The 18,024-nt window shown below is 38.2% G+C and overlaps 2 protein-coding genes across 2 annotated transcripts; both read left to right on the top strand.

Annotated features, from left to right (window-relative positions):
• Window positions 1-438: 438 nt before the first annotated feature.
• LOC132631629 (rhodanese-like domain-containing protein 4A, chloroplastic) lies at window positions 439-4,630 on the top strand. The gene is made up of 4 exons (XM_060347285.1): window positions 439-1,157; window positions 3,057-3,159; window positions 3,502-3,741; window positions 4,278-4,630. The coding sequence occupies exons 1-4, from the start codon at window positions 454-456 to the stop codon at window positions 4,329-4,331; spliced, it is 1,101 nt and encodes a 366-aa protein (XP_060203268.1). The 5' UTR covers window positions 439-453; the 3' UTR covers window positions 4,332-4,630.
• Window positions 4,631-7,493: 2,863 nt separating this feature from the next.
• On the top strand, window positions 7,494-17,981 carry LOC132631628 (ubiquitin-like-conjugating enzyme ATG10). The gene is made up of 7 exons (XM_060347284.1): window positions 7,494-7,751; window positions 7,924-8,106; window positions 8,203-8,253; window positions 8,584-8,667; window positions 9,155-9,254; window positions 10,194-10,291; window positions 17,473-17,981. The coding sequence occupies exons 2-7, from the start codon at window positions 7,930-7,932 to the stop codon at window positions 17,671-17,673; spliced, it is 711 nt and encodes a 236-aa protein (XP_060203267.1). The 5' UTR covers window positions 7,494-7,751; window positions 7,924-7,929; the 3' UTR covers window positions 17,674-17,981.
• Window positions 17,982-18,024: the final 43 nt, after the last annotated feature.

Raw genomic sequence — 18,024 nt, 5'->3', positions numbered from 1 at the left:
TGAAAACATCCTTTTGTTAGTTGACCAAACTACACGTATGTGAATTCAACTTATCCTCGAAAAAACTTTTTTCAACTTCTCCATGCTAAAATGTCTCCTGTTTGAAGTTTAATTAATTACAACACTTACATGATTTTTCTTCAGAATTATCCTCCTTTTACCCTCTCTAATTATGAGAAACTTTTAATTAGCTTTACAACAACAACAACAACAACATACTTAGTAGAATCCCCACAAAGTGCAGTCTGGGGAGGACAGACCTTATCTTATCTTGGAGGTTATTTCCGGTAGACCTTCGGCATAAGGATTCTAATTAGCTTTAATGACTTCTAATTTTTTTTAAATGTGAATCAAGTGCAAATTTAATTCAATTTATTGATAAGTAGGAGTATTCTTTCGCTATAAAGTGCAGATAATACAAAAAGGTCTAAAACAGTAATTTGCTAGTTATAAATGGCGCCACATCTTATCGCCTATCTTCTTTACCAAATCCAAAACATCATTTCCCTTCTCAGTCCTCTCTCTCTAATGGAGTCTCTTTCTGTAGGCATTTTAACTTGTTTACCTCTAAAAACCCACAAATCCTCTCCCAAATTCACCTGCAATTCAATACAATTCAACTCCCCTAAAACCAGAAAAATCCCATACAATTCCACTGTAGTCCCAATTCATCATTCTACAAGATTCCAACAAATCTTTCCAAAACTCCATCTATCTTTCCTTTGGATGAGTCTTTCTTTTCCTCTTACTTCCCTTGCCTCTGAAACTACAATACCCACTGAAGAAATTCCCACTAAAATCAACATAGAAGCAATCTTGGTCTCTATTGATGAATTCTTCAACAAGTATCCATTTTTTGTTGCTGGGGTTACATTCATTTGGCTTGTTGTGATCCCATTAGCTGAAGAGTACTTGCAAAAGTATAAGTTCATCTCAGCCGTTGATGCCTTTGGGAAGCTCCGTGATGACCCGAATTCGCAGCTGTTAGATGTTCGGGATAAAAAGAGTTTGGAGTATTTGCCTTCTCCTAATTTGAGAATGTTGAATAAGAGTGTAATGCAGGTTGAATTCCGTGAAGGAGATGACGATGCCTTTGTTAAGAAGGTGTTTGAGAATTTAAAGGAGCGAGAAAATACTACACTTTGTGTTATAGACAAGTAAGTGTGGTCAACATTTTGTTTAGTAGAATTCTTAGTACAGATTGAACCAATATATGTATGTGAATTTTTACATTTAAGCCTTTGACGCCTCATGCTTCATTATATGTTGTTTTATTTTATAATCTCTTTAAGGAATGAACAAAGACTTTTGAATCTTATAGCCCTAAATTAAATATGTGTGTGTTGTACAATTTGAATCTTGTGGTTTTAAACTTGCCATGTAGAATGTTTGATAGAAAGAGATACTCTTTTTAGGACGAACCAAAAAGGAAAGTAAGATATTTATTTTGGGACAGAGGGAGTAGTTATTTTTAAGATAGAATAACATCTTTGGTGTGTTTCCTATATGAGTCATAGTATGGTCACCTCAAAATGGCCTTTTCAAACTTGCAGGACTTCACATGTAGTAGTAAGTATTGTTGCACAGTAGGGGTAATTATCATGCCAGTGAGCATAAGTATTTCATGTATGATGATAGTGTATATCCTGTATATTGATTATTTAGTTGCACGTTTGGTATTGTATGTTGCACGTTGGCATCGTATGTTCCATGTTTGGGATCATATGTTGTACATTATAACCATAAATATATGTGACGTAAAGGGGCCTAACTAAACTGCCTGTTACTAACTTTGAGTCCTTCACTTCTAACTCTCTACTTGTCTTATTCATCTAACGATGAGTTCAAAGTGAAGCATTTGACTGATGACTTAATTTTTCCAGTGGCAGTATTGATTGGCCTTTTCTAAGCAGCTTTTGGTCGATGTTTTCCCATGTAAATAGATATTAGCTGCTTTGGCATAGTAAAGATGTGGCAAGCTTTTGTGTCAATATCCAATTTTCTATTTTTGGCTCATAGTGGAAGAAAGATATGAAATTATGAATAATATTTTTCTATTTACTTGTAATTATTAGACTGCTCCTGTTTGGGATCAAACATCTTCCATTCCATAAATATATCGGTACATATGTGCATGTTGTGTGCGCAGTGTGTCTGTCTCTGGTGTGTAATGTGCGTGCACCTTAGGGTATGTAAGTAGACATCTCTTTATCACCCTTATATTTGCCAAATAATATTGCAAGTTCTCTTGTGACCCTTCTCCTCGTTAAATCAAATAACTCTCTTTGTATGCAAAAAGTGCGAATGCTATTGTACTAGCAGATACCGGTGGAATGGTCGAGGTGCCTGCAAGCTGGTTTGGACACCATCGTTTTAAAAATATTCTTAAAAAAAGTGCATCTGTTATTGTTAAGTAAGATCTTCTATAATGTCAACTAACCATCACCTTTATGGTTAGTCGAGGAGGTTATGGATAGATTTGGATTAGCCTCTATTTCGCTCCTAATGTATCTTCTTCATGACTGTAGCAATTCGATTGTATTACTTGGGTGAGAAGGATGTTTGCACCTGTCCCCCCTCTGGATGCCAGGAGGCTGTCAACACAGTCAACTAACATGTAGATGCTGGAGGGGTGGGTGGAGCTGCGATTAGGATGCTTCCTGGCTGTCCAAGTAGTGGCAGGTGTAAATGCCCTTTCCACCTAAGTTTTTCCTTTCTAAGTTACCTCACCTTCTATCTCTGATGATTTCCTTGGGGGATAACGAGGGTTTTTGCTTACCAAGATGTCAACCCAATACAATATTAGCCTTATAACTGTGTTTTACGATCAGATAGCTCCTGCAAAGAAGAGAATAGCTAAGTTTCCCACTTAGTAAACATGTATTTGTTGAATATGTCTCTCGCCTACTGAGAGTTGCCTTTATGGCCTCTGCTCTGACAAACACTGGATGCTTCTAAAGGTAGCTGCTGTAATAGCAGATAGTAACGTAGTAACACTTGGCTATTTGAGTAGTTCAAAGAGTTTGACGGATATCTTTCTTTGATGTGGAAGGTAGTTTTGATGGAAACTCAATTAAAGTGGCTGAGCTATTGGTCAAAAATGGACTTAAAGAGGCTTATGCTATCCGAGGTGGGATACGAGGCAAGAAAGGATGGCAGGTATTCTTCTTTTCTTCCAAGTACTTTGAGTTAGGCTGATTTAATCTCTTCATTCATGTTCAACTGTACTATTTTGCGTAGCTAAGCTCGAGTAATCTGCTTATATTCTTTGTGTAGAAGTCTGTCGTTTCTCAAATGCTAAGAGATTCAAATAGTTTTTGTGTCATGATAACTTGCATCTACCTGGCCTTGACCTAATTGGCAGTCTGAAAATGTGGCCGTAGTCTTTTTCCTTATGTTGCTGGTCTTGGAATGAAATCAGAAATTCGATGCTTTTAGTTACCAGTAACTTTGCAGAATAATTTCATCTTTTTCAGTTAAAATATTTAATTTTTCTTGCAGGAGATCCAAGAAACCCTTCTCCCTCCATCTGTTCATATCTATCCCAAGAAGAAGGTTAAAGGGTTGCAGCAGCAAGACAGCAATAATGGGGTAATTCAAGCAAATGAAATTAATAGTCAATCTCCATCTGCTATAGGCGTGACCCAAGTTGAGCAGATAAGCAATGGTTCTGTTAAGAAGTCTGCTGACTCAACCTCAGTGACAAAATGCGGTCCTAGGTCATCATCCCCATATCCAAATGTATGAACTCTCTCTCTCTCATGCACACATATAAGTGCACGCCCTCCCACCCTGATTACACATCCATGAGCAAGTGTCTGATATTGCAAAGCGATTAAAAGACTATATTTAGTGCACCTCAGGAGTAGTGGAAGGGTGCTTGGGATGATTCTTGAATTTATCCATGTGCCACTTGCTTCTTCAGTATCCAAGTTGGCTGTCTCATAGAGACTGCGATGGATTCATTTTATGCTTTAGTTCGTGGTTCTTTTTCCCAATTGATCTAAATTCTTTCTCGAAAATTATTACATGACCACCACGGTAGGCAGCAGTTCAACAGTGCCAAACTCACCAAAGTGGAACGCTTAATTCTTGTGTCTCCTTTCCTTAACTGTTTTGGTGATGTCAGTCAGTTTAGGTCATGTACTAATGCTAAGAATGGTTCTGCAAAGCTTCTTTTTATCTCTCCTCTTTGCACAGAACCGTCAGAATGCTTTTTGCTGAGAACAACTTTAGGCTTGTGAAAGACTGACTATATTTATTTATATATCTTGCAGTACCCAGATTTGAAGCCCCCATCATCCCCTACTCCTTCAAAGCCTCAAAGTTGATGACAGTTGCATATCATTCCTTTGATGCCTCATATCTCATTGATCATGTGAATGGTGAAAATCTTTGCCATGTCTCAACTGCAGCTTGACATGTTTCTGAAGAGAGTATGGCAGATACACGCTGAAAAATGAAAGCAAACAATGCCTGCTCTGATTTTTCCTCAGATTACCATGGAATGCGGAATTACTTCTACATTCCAGGTTTGGGCATTGGTAAACTTCTTATTTTTTAAGTGTACGAGTTGTGATCTTATGACAATATTATGAAAAAGAATTGTTAACTAGCTCCCTCTTAGCAAGCTCTTTTGTCAAATTACAGCCTATGTCTCTTAAATGTCCTTTTCCTTCCTCTCCCCATACCCCCAGGGATTGTGGATGATTGATTGATGATCTGCTCTTAATTGGCTAGGCCTAGAGGGCAGTGAGAGAAACTGGTTTTCCTGAACAAATGACTAGAAGGTTTTCATAGATCTTGTAAACGCATTTGGAATCATCGGATTTTCCTTGTGCGTTAATGTCTGTTTTCCCCCGATTTGGAATGGTTTTTCCAAGTTCAAGAAAGAATGACTAACAGAAAATGGAATTAGCTTCCTAACTCTGTTACGTGATTTTATATATTTACATGCTAAACATGCGAATGGGTTTAGTTTATTTCATAACTCTATCCAAATTCCAGAAGAATTTTCATATTTATAGAATGTTCTTGGTGCCGTATACATTGAATCACTCAGATAACTAGAATAAACCAATGTGATAACAACTTTGAGGTACAAACCTGCTGTTTGGATGGTTGTTTCTGGTGGTTCATTAATGTATTGTTTTATTAAACCGCATGTTTGTTTCCATTATTCTTAAATTTGTGTTGTATGGTGTTGTAAACCCGTTGTAATCCGTGGTGAAATAATCATGAAAAGCCCAATTTTTGTAACCATGGATTTAGTGGGTTTTTCGTGATTACGTATTTCATTTCCCCATAATACCCCCACCCCACCCTCCGCCGCCCACCCCACCCCCACCACCCTCTATCACACCTAAATCCACCCACCCCCACCCCCATCACACCACCCACTACCCCTGCACCACCACCCACTACCCCTCACCACCACCCATGCCACCCCACACCACCCACCCCTCTACCACTCCCACTACCCAACCAATGACCACCCCTACCAACAACCTACTTAAAGGTTAAGACTATTTTAGTAAACTTACATGTTATTATACAGTACTATACAGTCAAACCAAACAATAAAATTGTTATTAAACCACAACAAACAACACAGTCTATCCAAACATTTTATTCATTAATACAATACAATACCATACTATACAATACGATACTGTACATTATGAAACCATGGGTAACGACCATCCAAACAGGGTGTAAGGGATGTGGTTCCTCAATTGGTTTATGTTCCAATATCTTCTTGTCATTTCTCCCCACTAGGGGTGGGCATGGTACGGTATGGTATGGTATTTGAAACTTTGGTTCGATAATTTCGGTTTTCGGTATTTAAAAATACTATACCATTACCATACCAAATTAATTACCGTATTTTGCGGTACGGTAATTCGGTAACCATATTTTGTTCGACTACGACTTACATATATACATATAATAAAGAATTATGACTTCGACTATTCAAGAAACGTCTCAATTATATTATACTAACACCTTACACGTGTAAAAATATTCAAAAGAAAATACAAGCAATGCCCTTCGTTAATCAATTACACAAAAAGGGCATTTCAATCAAGATATATCTATATATTTCGGTACACAAAAAGGGCATTTCAATCAATTATATCATACCAACATCTTACACATATAAAAATATTCAAAATAAAGTACAAGCAATTCCAACGTCTAAACAATTAGTTAGTACTAATACTAATTATATATTTGTTAGTATTATATATATACATGTATGAATTGTATATGTAACTATATGGAATACTTCGGTATGGTATTCGGTATTTCGGTATTTTCTTTATCAATACCGAATACCGTACAAATACTAAACTTTTCAAAAATGCATACCAAATACCATAATACTAAAACCGCGGTATTAAAAATTTCGGTTTCGGTATGGTGATCGGTATATACCGTACCGTGCCCACCCCTACTCCCCACACCCTCCCCTTTTCTTTTTATTTTAAAAAAAAAAAAAGACTACGAACCCTGAACTGTAAATAAATGTTGTTCCGATTGATAGCACAATGCAAAAGAAAGAGTACACAACTTTGAGAGGCGAAGTGGCTAAATATTAGATAGACTTGATTAGCATAATTAACCTACGATTTACATGTCAAAAAAAACATAATTAACGTATGAACTTTAGAAAGGGGCATTATATATTTGGACATCATTTACTCTATCATCTACCAAATGACTTTTGGGGCAAAATGTTACCATTGTTGTCCTGATGAAAAGTACCTTCAAGCGTTGACAATAACTGTATGAATAAAAAAATTAGGTGTTTGGATGAGGGGTTAAAAATTTATAACAAGCAATTGATATATTTACTTAAGAAATATCGGTAAGACCAACACTTTTTCTACTAAAATAACTCAAATATCTTCAAAATTATTTTTAAAAGTATAAATTAAAAGTTATTTACATGGAGAAGGACCACAACAATGTAATGGAGATGGCGTCGGGGTTTTTCTTTTGGAAATAGTATTTTATGAATTACAAAAGAATATTAAAAATAAATAATTTAATAAAGATCTTGATCAGAAAAAAAAAATGGCATATAAGCTAAAAAGTCATGAGATAAGTCTTGAGTGATCAAACTTATAGCCTGTTTGGTCAAACTTTCAAAATCAGTTTAATTTGTTTTTTTTTTTTCAAAAGTGCTTTTTAAAAAAGGACTTTTGATGAGAAGCGGTTTGTGTTTGATTAATTAATTTAAATAACACTTTTGAGCAACAATTAGTGTTAGGCTTTTAAAAAAATATTTTTAAATGTATTTTTCTCAAAAATACTCTTCAAAAAATTACTTACGAGGAAAAATTATTTTTTTAACTTCTGAAAAACAATTTCTGCTACTCTCTAAAATCACTTATTTTTCTTGAAGTTTGGTCAAATACCTCACATCTTTTTAAAATAAGCATTTTTTTTAGAATAATAAACTTGACCAAACTAGCTATTATGATGTTGGGTGATTTTATCAATTTACGAGCACTTATCTAAAGTCCAAACACACTCTTGATTTTTCACGTCAAAACAAATGAAAATCATTAACAGTAGGCAATTGGAGAATATTTGTGTTGGAGCTAGAAATTGAAGTTACAATGTGAAGTTGGGGGTTGACAATTACTTCATATCGTCGACTCGTGTTTGGCGCCTCTTTCTTGAAAATCTGTAACTGAATACATTAACTCTTAAGCAGAGATTCCATAATTCCCTTCAAAGAGGTAATCCTCTGATACCCAGCCATCTTTCTCTATATTTGCGCAAGTCAATATCCTGTATCGCTTGGTGTTAAATTTGAGATATATATAAATCAATGGCTACATAATTCATTTATTTATGTTTCAATACATTAGTCTTGAATTACATGTTCTGTTGCCACTATATTTGGGGCAGAAATCAATGTCATCAGATAAGGCCATAATTGACATCTCCCCCTCATGGGATGGTACCATTACATCTACTCATTTTCACATTGCTGCTTCTACTTTCGCTGAGCTATGGAACAAGTTGGTTCTAGGGTTTCCTCACTGGTCATGGATCAACTCTCCAAAGCGACTTGGTTTTGCTTCTACCGGTGTTGGTCCTTGTTCCATTTGCTTTATACATGCTTTCGTCGTGTTATATATAGTAATTTAAACTTGTTTTTTTTTTCTTTTTCTGCAATTTATGCAGGTACAAGGATATCTATCCTTGGAGAATATGATTCTTCCCAGATTCACTGAGGTCCATCCTTGGAACTTCAATTTAACTTATATTATTACTTACTCCTTTTCAATTTAAGTGTCTTACTTTCCTTTTTGGTCTGTCCAAAAAGAGCGTCTCTTTCTATATTTAGTAAATTGACAATTCAACATCCTTTTAAAACCACAAGATTCAAAGGACATTTTAGTACATTACACACATCTTTAATTAAGGACCAGAAGATTCAAAAGTCTCCTTTTATTCCTTAAACTTTGTACCCAATCAAATGAAAACACTTAAATTGGCACTAAAGGAGTAAGATTTTATGTACCTGTAAGACTTTGCTGATTTAGTTTCTTTCTTTTCTTATAGGAAGATCAACATCAATGTGGTCTTGATGGAATAGAAGATTTGACTTGCTCTAGCGAAGATGTATTTGATGATACTGCCATATTGGTATGTTACACATTTTATTCTTGGAGTAATTTCGTTTACCTAGGAAACAACATTTTATTTGATAGAGTGCTTGAGTTTCAAAATATCTATCTTTTACTCACGTGCGTTGAAGGTTTTAACTGCTGAAGTCTTGTAAATAAGACTTCCGATAATTTTGTGCTATCTATTGGATGCTAATTTGGTAGATGTTGGTGCTCTTATCAACAATTTGATCCTCTTTTAGGTATTCTACCTCACTCACTAAATATCAATCTTCAATCTTACTTTATTTTTGTTTTGGGGGGGGGGGAGTTTTCTGTCTGATGCAGTTTTGGATTCATTATCTTTTATAGTTCCATCGCAGTATGTGGCTGTCAACATTTATACATATCCATGCTCCATGTTCAATACCACATACTTTGCTTTGATATATCTGTTCCAGTTTTCCTCTCTTATCTGTCTTTGAACTAAAAGTGGTTGAACACTGTCACATGATCTTCCTCTAAAGGTTCAAAAGGACGGCAAAGAAAGACATCATTACGACTTTCATGTCATCTACAGCTCCTCTTTCAGGGTTCCCGTTCTTTATTTCCGTGCATACTGCAGTGGTATGTTTGTAGTCATTTTATGCCGAAAAATTCTGAATAGAATAGTTTTCTTGCTTCTTGATATAATTATTTCTGAATCATACATTTATAGGATCACCGACCTGCTGTCTTGTGATCATAAAATCATTCTTTACGACTTGATTGCTACAACGTTAGTGGTGATTGAAAACAAGATAGCATCTTTACAACTGCACCACTGAGACACTAGTTTGTAACATTTTATTTCTAAGGTAAGCGGAAAATCTTGGCCAGACGACTCATGATGAACTTGATACTTGATATCTCACCTATGCTTGTACAATTTACGTCTGATGTATAAAATGGAAAAGATGATGACTAGTTCTAGTCTCTGGTCAATCCAATGATCTGCATAGTTTCAATTCTGCCTCTACTACATGTTTGTCGTATACTTCATACTTCTTTGTCAATTGTCATCAGCTTTTTGCTTCATTAATTACTTCAAACCAAACAGCAAGCTAGTCTGTATTGGGTTTCTAATATGCAATTCTGTCTCAGCCTAAGTTGCTTGGACTCTCCATTTTTGGTGCCGATCCCGTCTCGACACGGGTCGGGAGCGGGATACGGTCAACCAAGTTCGGATACTTTGACCGGAGTCCATCGACAAATTTGGGGGAAAATTGAGATTTTGATTTCTCAAAATTAAAGATAAGGGAAATGACATACCTTCAATATTATAGTACTTTTGTCTCATTTTTGCTGCTTCGTGTTTCAGAGAATATACATGTAAGTTATTCATAGAATATCTCTCAACATTTATAGCTCTACTTTTTATAATTTTGAATTTTCTTAGACTAATCCCCGCACTTGTATCCATACCCGGATACCCACACCCGAGTCCGAGCAACTTAGGTCTCAGCTAATACATGATCATTTATATACCAGCATAGATATATTGTTCTGATCATGCTACATCCATAGATGGAGAACCCTTGGCAATAGAAGACCTGGAAAAGGACTTTCCTGCCTATACTGCAAAGGAACTAGCAATATCTAAATGGACCTTTATAACTCAGGAGGTATGTTTGCTTCATTTATTTTCTGTTAGCTGATCATGTTTTCTCACCTTTAATTTCAATTTGCACTTGGTATGTTTATGTGGCTTCACCTTCTATTTAAAAAGAAGATTTATCTCAACCAATCTTACTTTTCTGAAATACTTCTGATCTATATCCTCTTCCTCTCAAATTCATTTAACCATCAAGGCCTGATCCCATTATGCCTCACTATGTAATGCATCTACATTAATCTACCAGACTCTATTACTCTAATAACAAAAATGATCTCGTTTGTCATTGCATTTTAGCCTTTACCATTCTTCATGACCACAAAAATCAGGGTTCTCTCTGCATGAAGGAGAGGAATAATGCATTGCTGCAGTTTAAGTTATCAGGGAGTATTGAAGTTCTTGGAAAAAAGTTTGAAGTTTTTTTGAGGGAACCAGTACTTAACCTGAAATACTTCTTAAACAAGTTTTTCATTATTTCACCAGCTATGTGCTCAGCAGTCGGATGTGAGTTGGATCCTTCAAAAGTTATTCATTTTTGGAGGATCCGACACGGTACGATAATATTTTTGGAGGATTCGAGCAACTTAGTTCACGGGTATTTGCAAATACTGGAGTGAACTTAATATTTGCAAGTACTGGTGGCCAAACTTCAACTTGCAATGCTTCAGTATTTGCAAATGATATCATGACCATGAACCCCCTTAGTTTACAGTCAACAATCATAACCGCCGCCAACATCTAGTAATTCTCAAGTATTCCCAGTGTTATTCTTATTTTCTTGTTAGTGGAAACGTAAAAGAAAGAACACAAGATTTAATGTGGTTCGGATCAAAATGATCTTACGTCCACCAGAGAACAGTTGCCTTTATATTATTAACAAAGGAAGGGGAGATTTCGCAATTACACGTAAGAGAATTGCTCTCTCAACTCTCTACTCACTTCAATGTATTGTATGACTTTTGGGATGCTAAACAAGGAAGAATTGCCTCTCATTTTATAGGCATAAAATGACTTGGGCTCCAAGTGTGCTACATGAGCTCTTCAATTCTCCTCCATATCTTAGCGTTCTTTGGCTCCAAGCAATGCATCCTTTGGCTCCAAGTAATAGAAAATCATCCAACACATGAGTTTTTCTATCACATAACAAAAAAACCAACTCTTTCAATCTCCACCTTGGTTTGTGTTCCGAGCATACATATGAACAACTTTGGCCAAAACTTCTAAGCTTACTGGGCAACCCCGTTGTAAGAAACAAGAAGAATCAAACCATTGTTGAACATACCACCTCCACCTAACAACTGTTCTCTCGGAGTTGCATCAGTTGATGCGTACTCCCGCTAAGTCCTTGCAATGTGCAAACTTAGCGAGCGGGACTATCTTGGTCAACATGTCGGCAGCGTTATCGCTTGTGGTAACCTTCACGACCTTGATAGTTCCCTCTTCAACAACATCTTGAATAAAATGAAATCTGACATCAATGTGTTTAGTGCCCTCATGAAATCTCTAATTTTAATCAGATGAATAGCACTGACCATCACAGCTAAGGGTTGATTCCTGCTGAACCAAACTCAATTTCGCCACTAAACCTTTCACCAGATAGCTTCTTTCACCGCCTCCGCTGCTGCCATGTATTCTGCTTCTGTCATAGACAAAGCGACAATTGATTGCAAAGTCGATTTCCAACTAATGGCACTGCCAACAAGAGTAAAGATGTATCCAGTTATGGACCTCCTTCTGTCAAGATCCCCTGCATAGTCAGAATCCACATAACCGATAATTGAAATACCTCCACCACCTTTTTGAAAGGTCAGACCAACATCAGAAGCTCCCTTGAGATATCTCAATATCCACTTGATAGCTTCCCAATGCCTCTTTCCTAGGTTGGACATGTATTTGCTTACCACACTTACAGATTGAGCAATATCTGGACGTGTGCATACCATACAACAACAACAACAACAACAAGCCCAGTATAATCCCACCATGTGGGGTCTGGGGAAGGTAGAGTGTACGTAGACCTAACCCCCACCTTGAAGGTAGGGCGGCTGTTTCCGAAAGACCCTCAGCTCAAGAGAGGAAAACAAGACAAAAGGTCATATAGGATCAAGCATATCGAAAACAATATGAAAACAAGGAATAACAAAAGCGAGAAAGTCATGGTAGAACAGTCCGGAAAGACAGGAGCATTAACTATTATAGATAAATAAGATAACCAAAGTACAACGGCCCAACAAATATAAGCAGCAATCAAATGCAGAAATCAAATAGCAATAAACAAATGAGCAAAACTACAACTACTATGGTGAAAGGATAAGCCACCTAGCCTTCTATCCTAATCTGAGTCCTCCACAACCTCCTATCTAAGGTCATGCCTTCGGTGAGCTGAAATTGTGCCTTATCCTGTCTAATCACCTCTCCCCAATACTTCTTCGGCCTCCCTTTACCTCTCCTGAAACCGTCCATAGCCAACCTCTCACACCTCCGCACTGGAGCATCTGTGTCTCTCCTCTTCACATGCCCAAACCATCTCAGCCTCGCTTCCCGCATCTTGTCCTCCACCGATGCCACTCCCACCTTGTCTCAGATATCTTCATTCCTAATTCTATCCCTCCTAGTGTGCCCACACATCCACCGCAGCATTCGCATTTTCGCGACTTTCATCTTCTGAACGTGAAATTTCTTGATTGGCCAACACTCCGCCCCGTACAATAAAGTCGATCTAACCACCACTTTGTAGAACTTGCCTTTAAGTTTTGGTGGAACCTTCTTATCACACAGCACTCCGGAGGCGAGCCTCCATTTCATCCACCCTGCACCAATACGATGTGAAACATCGTCGTCGATATCCCCATCGTGGTATGCACTCCGGACGTGTGCATACCATAGCATACATAATGCTACCAACTGCGCTGGCATAAGGAACCTTTGACATATGCTCCACCTCATCTTCGGACTGAGGCATTTGTAACTCTGAAAGTTTAAAATGAGGAGCTAACGGCGTACTTACAGGCTTGCATGTATGCATATTGAATCTCTCGAGAACCCTTTCAATGTACCTCTTCTGAGAAAGATGTACAACACCGTCTTCTCTTGAAATCTCCATACCAAGAATTTTCTTTGCAGCTCCCAAATCTTTCATGTCAAACTCCTTACTTAACAGTTTCTTTAAAGCATTTATCTCTGTAATATTGTTAGCAGCAATAAGCATATCATCAACATATAACAGTAAATAAATCATTGAGTTACTAGACATCTTCTTGTGATACACACAGCTATCAAATGCACTCCTAGAGAATTCATGTGTAGTCATGAATGCATCAAACCTTTTGTACCACTGTCTAGGGGATTGCTTCAAACCATACAAAGACTTCTTCAGTTGGCATACATTATCTTCTTTTCCCTTAGCTAGGAAACCTTCAGGCTGATCCATATAGAATGTCTCTTCTAGGTCACCATGTAAGAAAGCAGTTTTGACATCAAGCTGTTGAAGCTCCAAGTCAAATTGTGCAACCAATGCTAGTAGCATGCAAATTGAGCTATGCTTCACGACCGGAGAGAAAATCTCATTGCAGTCAATTCCCTCCTTCTGACTAAAACCCTTTGCAACCAATCTCGCCTTGAATCTAGCATCTTCCACTTCAGAAATTCCCTTTTTCTTTCTGTAGATCCATTTGCATCCAACTGTTCTCTTCCCCTTTTGCCTTTTCACTAAGACCCATGTTTGATTCTTGTGAAGAGATTCCATCTCTTCAGTCATGGCTAACCGCCATTGTGCAACACCATTGCAATAAGTTGCTTAAACATACGAGGAGGGCTCAAGATCCTTAATCTCTTCTCCTACAGCTACGAACACATATGCAATCAGATTTGCTTGGTCTATAAGGCGTTCCGGTCTTTGAATCTGCCTCTTCTCCCTTCCCTTCGCAATTGTGTATGGTTCATTGACAACAAGTTCTTCAAGATCTACATCTTTTGACTCATCTTTAACCTGAGTCTCTTGATCCTTTTCCTTGGTAAGCTCCACCGGAAGCTCCACCTGCTCGTTGTTCTCGTTTCCTAAAAACTCCACAGAAACTTTACGGGGATCAAGTGTAGAGGATTGATCAAAGGTGACATCTCTACTAACTATAAATTTGAGTAAAGACAAACACCAAAGTTTGTACCCTTTTACTCCATCCACATACCCTACGAATATGGCCTTCTTAGCCCTTGGTTCAAGCTTTGCTTCGTTAACATGATAATAAGCTAGACACCTAAATACTCGTAAGTATGAATAGTTAGAGGGTTCACTTGACCATACCTCATTCGGAGTCTTAAAGTCAATCGCCGATGCTGGAGATCGATTGACAATATGAGCAGCAGCGTGAGCTGCTTCAGCCCAAAATACTTTGGACATTTTGGCTTGTAGGAGCATGCAACGAGCCTTTTCAAGAAAAGTTCTGTTCATCCTCTCGGCAACTCCATTCTGCTGTGGGGTGTGCCTGACAGTCTTATGTCTTGAGATTCCATGAACCTTGCAGAAATCATTAAACTCTTCACTGCAAAACTCTAAGCCATTGTCTGTGCGAAGATATTTGATTTTTTGCTCTATTTGATTCGCAACCAAAATCTTCCACTCTTTAAATGCTTCAAAAGCATCACTTTTTGCCTTCAAAAAACGCACCCAAACCTTTAGTGAGAAGTCATCAATAAAAGTGAAAAGATACCTCTTTCCGCCCTTTGATGGAAGCTTAGAGGGACCCCATAAATCTGAATGGATGTAGTCTAGCACCCCTCCCGTCTTGTGTTTGCCAGTGCTGAAGATGACCTTCTTCTGCTTCCCTAGAACGCAGTGCTCACAAAATTCAAGTGTGCTGATCTTCTCACCTTCCAAAAGGTTACGGTTGCTCAAACCCTCAGGGGTTGGCCTGGTGGCAATTGACTTGAGCCTTGGGGTGCTCCCTTTCAAGGTCTCAAGTTCGAAACCCGCTGGGTGCAAACAATTTCTGAGGGCCATCGGACTGGGGAAACCCTGAATTACCCGTGGTGCATTTGCGGGAAACTCCTTGCCGAGGGCCTGTGCACCCCCGGGATTAGTCGGGGCTCAAAGAGACTCGGACACCCGGCGCTAATCAAAAAATAAAAAGGTTACGGTTGCTCAACATCTCCAGTCCACGTGCGCTCATATGACCCAATCTTATGTGCCATAATCTTGCCTTGTCATCATTAGATAACTGTGCTGTAGATGCATTTGCAGAGCTAACAATGGTGCTTCCTGCTAATGTGTAAAGGCCATCCTCCAGCTTGCCTTTCAGCATGACTAAAGAACCTTTAGTCACCTTCATAGTTTCACCTTCGCTCATGTACTTATAGCCTTGTTTATCCAGAGTACCCAGGGAGATCAAATTCTTCTTAAGATCAGGAACATGACGGACTTGTGTAATAGTCCTCACTGTTCCATCATGGCAGCGAATCCGAACTGAGCCAATGCCAACTATTGCACAAGTTGCATTATTGCCCATTACTACGGTTCCTCCACTTTTCTCATAGCCGCTAAACCAGTCTCTTTGGAACGTCATAGGCAGAGTACAAGCAGAGTCTAACACCCATTTGTTTCCATAACTTCCATTATTGCACGATGTTGTAAGTACATAATCATTATCAAAATCATATACCTGTTCAACTGTGGATGCACTTGCCTTTTCCTTGGACTTTGACGTTGGACAATCTCGTTCAAAGTGCCCTTTCTTGCCGCAGCCCCAACAATCTGCATTCTTCTTGTTCACACGAGACTTTGATCTGTGCTTTGATTTGCTTCTTCCCTGTTAGCTAGTCCGGCCTCTCACAAAGAGCCCACTTGCCTGATCATCTTTGTCTCCCTCAAGATGCCTCCTCACATCACTAGAGTTAAGTGCTTGCCGCACTTGCTCAAGGTTGATAGGCTCCTTGCTATACATTATTGAATTCTCGATATCACGATATCCTGAAGTCAATGAAAATAGCAAAGCACATGCAAGCGTCTCCTCGTCCTTTTTAATTCCTGTGTAAGTCCATGACAAGTTTATTGAACGCGTCTAAATGATCTTGTAACGAAGTACTTGACCCCATCTTAAATGTGTGAAGTCGTTGTTATAACATCCTTGTTGTCACTGATCGGTCCTGGTAAAGCTCTTGTAGCTTGTCCCATAACTGTTTGGCCGTCTCTTCGGTACTTGTACTCACTTCACAAAGTACGTTAGGTGCAAGGGACGGATTACGCTCAGTGCATCCCCTTCAATCTTCTCCTTGTCGGAAGCTGATGTACCATCGAGATATTTTCCAGCAATAGTATGGATTGAACCTTCCCTCCGCAGTAACGCCATCATCTGGATCTTCCAGATATTAAAGTTATTGCGTCCACTAAATCTATCGATTTCAAACTTCATGGAACTCGACTTTGCTTGTTCTTCCTCCTAGGATCTTCAAAGATTCCTAACGCTCTGATACCAATTGTTAGCTGAAACGTAAAAGAAAGAACACAAGATTTAATGTGGTTCGGATCAAAATAATCCTACATCCACCAGAGAACAGTTGTCTTTATATTATTAACAAAGGAAGGGGAGATTTCTCAATTACACCTAAGAGAATTGCTCTTTCAACTCTCTACTTACTACAATGTATTGTATGACTTTTGGGATGCTAGACAAGGAAGAATTGCCTCTCATTTTATAGGCATAAAATGACTTGGGCTCCAAGTGTGCTACATGAGCTCTTCAATTCTCCTCCACATCTTAGCATTCTTTGGCTCCAAGCGATGCATCCTTTGGCTCCAAGTAATAGAAAATCATCCAATACATGAGTTTCTCTCTCACATAACAAAAAAACCAACTCTTTCATTTCTGTTTAAGGCCATTCGGAAGTCTAGGTTCTGGCAAAACTCCCTTAATTGCTGAATCTTCCTGGATGATCCTTGTCATATCCTCTCAAATAGTATCTCTGTTTCTTTTTTACTTTGTTGCGTCCCTAACCCTCCTTCACCAGTAAAAAGCAAAAGAAATATGTGCAGCTAAGACATTTCTTAGCTTTTTTTAAGCTTCCTGGTAGTGCAGTTTGCTTTTGTCCACTATGCCTCCTACCTATTAGAATGAAGTTAATTTCAGTGGAAAATAATATATGTGATGAATGTGCACAGCGATGAGATCCCTATTAATTTGAATGCTGAATTATCTGTAGGAGCACCCGTACCTGAATCGGCCATGGTATACATTACATCCATGTGGGACTAGTGACTGGATGAAGCTACTTTTCAGTAATGAACCTTCGGTGGTGTCTCAAGTGGGGGTTGCAGTTGAGAAATATCTAACCTCGTGGTTTTCAGTTGTATTGCCTATCTTTGGTCTTAAAATCCCCTTAAAGTTGTCTCTAGATGTATGAGCTGTACACTTAACAGGTCTAGAAATGTCGCTAGTATAATATAGATTTAGTTTTTTCTTCTCAATGTAAATGTTCTTCACAACACAGTAGCAAAAAAATGAAATCATCTGCTAAGATGCAAAATTTGTGCGGTGTTTACTATTTTATGTCGGATGTTAGGATCCCTTGGTTCTTTACTTCAATGAGCTTCTCTCACCTTTCACAGCTCCTATGGTGTACGCTGGTGAGGATTACATTCAGTTGCAAAACAGTCAAAATAGGGGATAATTATTTATATTGAAATATATGATCGCACTTCTATCTGCTTATTTATGTTTGCAACAATTTACATTCTCTTTATTTGATGGTATT

Source organism: Lycium barbarum, chromosome 3 (genome assembly GCF_019175385.1).
Source record: "Lycium barbarum isolate Lr01 chromosome 3, ASM1917538v2, whole genome shotgun sequence".
Lineage (NCBI taxonomy): Eukaryota > Viridiplantae > Streptophyta > Magnoliopsida > Solanales > Solanaceae > Lycium > Lycium barbarum.
The sequence above is the reverse complement of the archived record's forward strand: the minus strand, read 5'-3'. Positions and strand labels throughout refer to the sequence as shown.

What these genes read in the sequence shown, in the direction of transcription:
- LOC132631629 (XM_060347285.1), top strand. Translation starts at nt 454, where the DNA reads ATGGCGCCACATCTTATCGCCTATCTTCTTTACCAAATCCAAAACATC. An exon ending in GAGGCAAGAAAGGATGGCAG is followed by an intron (nt 3,160 to 3,501) that starts GTATTCTTCTTT and finishes TTTTTCTTGCAG; the next exon opens with GAGATCCAAGAAACCCTTCT. An exon ending in CATCATCCCCATATCCAAAT is followed by an intron (nt 3,742 to 4,277) that starts GTATGAACTCTC and finishes TATATCTTGCAG; the next exon opens with TACCCAGATTTGAAGCCCCC.
- LOC132631628 (XM_060347284.1), top strand. Translation starts at nt 7,930, where the DNA reads ATGTCATCAGATAAGGCCATAATTGACATCTCCCCCTCATGGGATGGT. An exon ending in TTCTTCCCAGATTCACTGAG is followed by an intron (nt 8,254 to 8,583) that starts GTCCATCCTTGG and finishes CTTTTCTTATAG; the next exon opens with GAAGATCAACATCAATGTGG. An exon ending in GGACCTTTATAACTCAGGAG is followed by an intron (nt 10,292 to 17,472) that starts GTATGTTTGCTT and finishes AATTATCTGTAG; the next exon opens with GAGCACCCGTACCTGAATCG.